The sequence below is a fragment of the Biomphalaria glabrata genome, chromosome 6, assembly GCF_947242115.1.
Source record: "Biomphalaria glabrata chromosome 6, xgBioGlab47.1, whole genome shotgun sequence".
Classification (NCBI taxonomy): domain Eukaryota; kingdom Metazoa; phylum Mollusca; class Gastropoda; family Planorbidae; genus Biomphalaria; species Biomphalaria glabrata.
The window spans coordinates 21,249,590-21,256,616 of NC_074716.1; the positions used below are offsets into that span (position 1 = coordinate 21,249,590).

The 7,027-nt window shown below is 36.0% G+C and overlaps 1 protein-coding gene across 1 annotated transcript in view; it reads left to right on the top strand.

Moving 5' to 3' along the window:
* LOC106066328 (nucleoporin Nup37-like) overlaps positions 1 to 2,958 on the top strand; it is a 16,279-nt gene extending 13,321 nt beyond the window's left edge. The window contains exons 3-7 of the mRNA XM_013225318.2: positions 738 to 810; positions 1,387 to 1,581; positions 1,913 to 2,094; positions 2,426 to 2,561; positions 2,753 to 2,958. Coding sequence (XP_013080772.2) covers positions 738 to 810; positions 1,387 to 1,581; positions 1,913 to 2,094; positions 2,426 to 2,561; positions 2,753 to 2,869 — 703 coding nt within the window. The 3' untranslated portion in view covers positions 2,870 to 2,958. The remainder of the gene's footprint in view (positions 1 to 737; positions 811 to 1,386; positions 1,582 to 1,912; positions 2,095 to 2,425; positions 2,562 to 2,752) is intronic.
* The last annotated feature ends 4,069 nt before the right edge of the window (positions 2,959 to 7,027 follow it).

The following is a 7,027-nucleotide window of genomic DNA, read 5'->3' on the forward strand; positions in this document are numbered from 1 at the left end:
TTGACCCAATATTTTTTTAAGCTGAACTATAGAAAAATACAAGATTCAACTTCTTTCTGTTTCTAAGATTAATTTAAACTCTTTTTATGCATAAATTTCAACAGCACTGCTTGGTGAGAATCTTGCTTTTGAAGGCATGCATAAAACAATCAATTTGATATTTCCTTCTTTTAGAGGAAACAATGCCAAAATAAATGTGGGGAAGGGGGATTCAAATGGAGCCTTCAGAAAATGTATTTTTTACCTCTAGACCTGAAACAGATGGTCCAAAAAATTTTTGCGATATCTAATATGTACCTTATGATTAAAGAATGCAAAAAAAAAAAAAAAAAAAGGTAAAACTAAGGTGCTAGATCTTGAATTCAAAAGCTGAAAAGTGTATGGTGATACTAAAAAAAATAGTTAAGAGTTTTGTCATTGTCATAAAAAAGTGCTGAATATGTGAAAGCAGTTGTGTGTGGAGGGTTCCAGTCAAAAAGCAAGAAAGAGTATATTAAATATTTTGATATTGAGTCGAAGAAAGGTAGAAATTGTACATAGTACTAATTTTGTTGTTTATCTGATACTAGATCTTTGCTGACTTTATTGGCTTAGATTTCTAACTTCTTATCGCTGCCTACTTTCAGCTGTCTCTCTAGTATTATTTGTTTCTACATTTTAGTTCTGTTCTCTAATAAGTCAGAAATAGATTTTTTTACATGAACGTGATTTCATTCAAATTAGTTTTACAAAATTAGTTTTGCAGCTGCATCCGATGACAGAACTCTGAAAATATTTTCTACAGACATGAATTTGAAAAATTCTCAAACAGTAAGTGATAGATTGGAGTTAGTTGCAGCATGTGCTTTTTTTTTCTTTGAAGCTGTAGTAATAGTTCAGTGGTGATAAGACCTACCAATTACCCAAACAATAGGCTGACGTGATTCAAGTAAATTGAAAGTGCCATCATCTTTGTACCTAATGTGAATAATCAGTGTGTTTAAGCAGAGTTCAACTGTTCCTTTGACCAATGGTTAACAAGTCTGTAGTGTGGCTAGTACAGCTGCCTTAATTTTCCCAAACAGTTGTCAAAAAGTGGAACACTTAAAGATGTTTTAAACATTTTGAATAAAAAATCCCACTATTCATCCAATTGAAACTCATTTTCTGTTTGAAAAGTGCTTATCTCTTAGCCACACCCATAAATGATATTTAATGAATATTCTTTTTCAGTGGAGAAGGTCTCAATTGTAAAATAACATTTTGACATAATTTTTGATTATATCTTACAATACAATATGGTTTATAAAGTGGTGTCAATTAACATTGGGAGAAATTCTAACATATTATGTTAACTTATGCTTCAGAAAATGTTCTTTATTATTTCTATTGTTTTCTTTTCATAAGATTCTTAAAGGGCACAAAGGATTTGTAAATGCTATCACTTTTGATCCCAATGAGGGCAGTCAGCTTGCTAGTACTGGAGATGATCTAACTTGTCGGATTTGGTCTCTTAATTCTAATCAACCACAACAGGAGACCATCTTTCATTTAACATCTCCTGGTGTGTCCGTTTGTTGGCATGCTGATGAGCCTTTCAAAGTAAGGCATGTTACTGTTTGAAAATGTTTTAATGTTTGTTAACTACAGTATACTATTTTCATAAGCTATTTTACAAAATATATCTTTGTACTTGTATCTTTGTTTGCTATTACTAGTATTCCATTTTAATATAATACTGGGTATTCTTGATCATTTCATACAATTCATCTGTCAAATATAAAATATGAATATTATGTCTGACTACTTTATAGTTATGTTGTTGTTTTTTTAACAATAATTTTATACACTTCAGCATTAATTTCTTTAGCCAATTCTTATGTTGAATTATTTGGATGTTTTTATTTGAAAATTATTTTCTTTGTTTTCATAGTTGATGGTGGCACAAAATGATGGAACTATCAAATTTTTTTCTCTTCACAATCATCAACTTATATTTAGTTTAAGCTGTGGCCAAGGACCTTTGCTGTCTGCTGACTGGTCAAGGCACAATAACCTGTTAGTAGGTGCTGTGTCTGGCTCTGAGTGGATGGTCTTCAACATATCCTTGTCTAGGTATTTTATATTTTAGCTAAACAATTGTATAATTAGATTGTATGCCTACTTTTTATGCACCACCATATCCATGACCATAAAAGCTATAAAAAAAATTCCCTTTTTCTTATAAGTTTTTTATTATTAGCACAATATGCCCAGTTTAAATTCATAACCTACCTTCTTTGTTTTTAAATCAAAAAAAAAAAATGTCCACATTTTAACAACAAACAAAAAGTACTTTTTTTTTACAGTAAGTAGGCAAAAACTTTGGACTTTGTTCAGATAAAACATTTATGTTTCTAATTAAAACAATTAGACACTTATTAGAACTTGTTTTCTGTTGTTTCAGTTTACCAATAGAAAGACGTCAGGCTCACAATGAAGGGGCTATTAACTTTCAGTGGTCTCGATGTCATGAATTATTACTGGCAACCTGTGGTAGACCAGGGCATCAATTAAAAGTATTCAACATAAGACACCAGCAAGTAAGCTTTCCACATTTAGAACATTGATTCATTTTCAAACTTAGAACTCTATTGATGAATGAATATTGTAATTCTAATGTAATCAGACATGGAACCATATTTCATTTTAAATGAATCTTCTGCTGTTTTATTTTACTTATCCAGACATGGAACACACTTTTAATATTGAATGAATTTCTTTTTTTGTTCAGCTTCATGTGAATGCCAGCTTGAAAACATCCTATGGGTTATCTTGGCACCTCCATCTCCCACTTGTAGCTGTTGGTGGGGACAAGGCTGTACACATTTGGACCATTGAATCTATTTAACACTCACATGTTCTCTGTATTCATTTCTTTTGATTTCATCATGTAAAATAAAGTTTTTATTAGACCAATGTCAAGGTCTGATTAATGTTTGAGCTTGTTTTGTTTACCTGATAAATCAAATTTGCCTTTTTTTTTTTTTAATTGTTTTGTTGCTAGAATAAAAACATGTTGTCAATGGAAGCATATGTGTAACACAAGATATACTGGTCTATTTTATAAAAAAAATTCAACAGATAGTCACAAATAGCAATAATTAAAAAAAAAAACTCTTAGTTTAAAAAAAACATATTTTCTTAGAATAGTGGATTGCATTATATTTTGTGTCTCCAAATAGCAATGTCAACACATCATATTGCAAATCAGCAAAGCCAACTGGGAGACAGAAGCACATGACAGAGCATCATGGTGTCGCGTTGTGAAAACTGGCACACAAATTGTCGAGGAAAAGAGAACAGCGCGGAAGAATAGAAGCGCCAGAGAAGGAAAGAAAGGGCCAATGACCCTAGTATCAGGTGGGTTTTCCAGCTCATTGATCTAGAAGTAAACATAAGTGCATGGAATCCCCGGGTTCCTCCCACGTCAACAGTATAAACCAAAGCAAAGAGTAATATTTAAAACTATGGCTTAGTAAACATCGACTAAATGACATTCAACTGTACAACAATTGTTCAACACGAACACTAGTATTCATAAGGACAAGTTAACTTACAAGAGTGTATGTTTAACAATTTAATGAATGAATGAATATTATGACATGAATGATGAATAAATATCAATGGTTTATACAAGGCAAAGACAAGCTCTACATATTATGCCAATAAAATATAGCACACCTTAAGCTCAGTGCCACAATTTGATCAGTGCTCGCGAAGCCCACACACAATCATTCACAATGCCATGAACCATACCAAAAAAAACCATGCTTGACTACAGCAGAGTCCCAAGCCTGCGTCCCTAAACAAGAAAAATATGCATTCCTTGAGATCACCATTCACAAGATCATAGGACCAACGAATTTGAAGCTACACCACGAAGAATAAAGTAAAATAAACTAACTTACCCAATACTGGGGAAGAAAACACCAAAGAAAACTCCAACAAAAGATCCTCCATCAGCACAACCACAACAGAGGCAAAAAAAGCAATGACATCAACATCCTTAGGAACTAGAGTGCACAAACCATTATGATGCACAAAAGAGAAACATCACACAAAAAGCAACTCTAGATGCGCACGACAACTATCTCCAGCTGGAATAACCTGCCCAGTGTGCAGCCGAACACTCCGAGCTCATATAGGTCTCAGCAGCCACATGAGGAGGCACAAAACCCCAGTGCAAATTCCTCAGCCCACTGGATGACAAAAATGGTCATCATCGAACAACGATGGACGAACTATATTATATGTACTGCTCAAAACAAGTTAGTAATGACCGCTAAATGCAAAGTTGCTTACACATATTTAGTTAGCGATCTAAAGTAACACCAAGGTACTTGGCTAGCTTCTCCATGCTGAGAGCCACTCCATTGAGAGCCACAGATGAGCTTTACATGATCGCAACTTACCTTATTTCACTTCACACAATGCCAACAGAAATCCTACTGTGGCTGTCAACTGGCAAAATATGACTACGTAAGGCTGTGTCCAGTTATGCCTGCACTATCTGCACTATTATCAATTGTCTGACCTGTTCAGCCTCTACCAAGGTTCATAAAATTCTGAGCTGCACATATGCTATCAGACATCAACATCACTGACCCGATTCTTTCTAGGATTTCAACCATATCTCATGTACCCTTCTTGGATTATTTATACCTTTTGATTTGCATCACCTACCAAACAGTGGTAGGCCTACTGCTTATAAGTGAACACAAAATCTTTTTTTTTTGTGTGTGTGTGTAATTTGTTTTGTTTGCAATAGTTAATACTAAATAGTCTTGTGGAAATCAAGTCAGCAGTTCTAGTAAAAGTTAAGCTTAGGTCTATGTATCTGCATGTTCAATGCAGTGTAGGAGAACACAATCTTGGACTGCAATGACAGTAAGTGGGATATTGTATGTGTGTAAACAAACATGTGGGATATAACTCACAGCCTTAACCAAACGTATCATATTGGTAGCTTAGCAATGGTTTTGTATGGTACTGTAGCATGGGCGTAGCCGGGGGGGGGGGGTTCCCCCGAAATGATTTTTTGCTTTGATTTTGTTTATTTTAGGTGAGATTTTAATACTAAACCACCACTTGCCCCAGCACAACCAATGGGGTTTTGAGTTTAAAACCCCCTACCAGCGGATTTTGAGTTTAAAACCCCCTACCAGGGGGGTTCGAGTTTAAAACCCCCTACCAGGGGGGTTCGAGTTTAAAAACCCCTACTAGGGGTTTTGAGTTTTAAACCCCCTACTTGGGGTTTTTGCTGTTAACTCCCCCTCTTCTATAAAACAAAACAAAAAAAAATGCAAACGAAAATCCCCTAATTCCAAGAGCACAATTAAGGGAGATTTTGATTTTAAACCCCCCTCCAAAATGTACGGTAAACCCCCTCTTCAATATAAAAAAAAAGCTAATTACGCACTCAAAATGTTATGAGCGTAGCTAAATGGGTTTTGACTTAGTTTTGAGTTTAAACCCCACTTCAGCGGGGTTTGAAGGTAAAAAATACCTCTTTAATAATAAAAACACACACTCAAAATGTTATTAGTGTAGTCAAAGGGGTTTTGAGTTTAAACTCCCCTCCAGTGGAGTTTGAAGCTAAAAAGTACCTCTTCAATATAAATAAAAGCAAATTACTCACTCTAAAATCTATGGGCGTAGCCAAGGGGGTTTTGAGTTTAAACCCCCATTCAGAGGGGTTTGATGCTAAAAAATACCTCTTCAATATAAAAAAAAAGCAAATTACACACTAAAATTATTTGAGCGTAGCCAATCCAATCAGGGGTTTTGAGTTTAAACCCCTCTTCTACAGATGGCGTTTGTTTAAAGTTTAAAACCCCACCAGATGGTTTTGAGTTTAAGACCCCCCTACAGAGCATTTTGAGGTGGAAAACCCCCAACAGATGATTTTGACGATAAAACTTCTCTTTTCGATATAAAATCTAAAGCAAACTACAGTCACTTAATTCCAAGAGCGTATTCAAGAGAGGTTACACATTTTTACCAGTGGCAGGGCTCCCTTAATAAACTGCAGTGAATAGTCATCTGCCGAAATTGAAAAACACTAAATGTGGCTCAACAAAGATGGCTAAGATAGATTTTAGGAGTCAGTTCTAGAGATCGGGTTTAAATCAAGGAAATCCTATGCCGAACTGGGAGTCGACCCTTTAGTAAGATTGTGAGAGAGCGATGCATGAGGTTTGCGGGATATGTTCTCCGACAAAATGAATTACGCATAAGAAGAGTTGCAATGATATCCTAGTACAACTTGGCGCCACTCATTCATTGAGGTCCTCATGGCAGGTGGAAAGAGGCTTCAGACATTACCAGTGACAGATTTTTATGGAAACAGCTTGACGTCAAATGCTCCGAACGGCGCGGGAGTGTCTAAGTCAGTAAGAATAGCACATTAGGTTTTTGAAATAAAACTTTTTAATAGCAGGAAACGTAGATACGTCAGAATATGCATTTTGTTGGCTTTCAATACCAGAAATAGTGCTTGGCGGCGGGGCGAACCAGACCCCATTGCTAGTGGTGGCAGGGAATCTACAATTTTATGGAAACAGCTTGACGGCAAATGCGCCAAACGGCGCGGGAGGGTCTAAGTCAGTAAGAATAGCACATTAGGTTTTTGAAATAAAACTTTTTAGTAGCAGGAAAATGCACTGTAGATACCTCAGAATATGCATTTTGTTGGCTTTCAATATCAGAAATAGTGCTTGGCGGCGCGCTGGGGGAGCTCCTAGCGCTCCCCCAGACCCCCTTGCTATTATTGGCGGGGAATCTACAATTTTTCCACTAACTCATGGAAGAACCTATTGTAGGGCACAATAAACGTCTTCCGAAAGAATGAAGGGTCAGAATGCAATAGAGATTATGTACACACACACACATAAATACATATTTAAAAAAAATTTCGCGGGGGGGGGGGGGGGGGGGGAGAGAAAAAAATCCCTCCCCCCCCCCCAGAAAATAAATCCTGGCTACGCCCATGATAAGTGTAGCAATG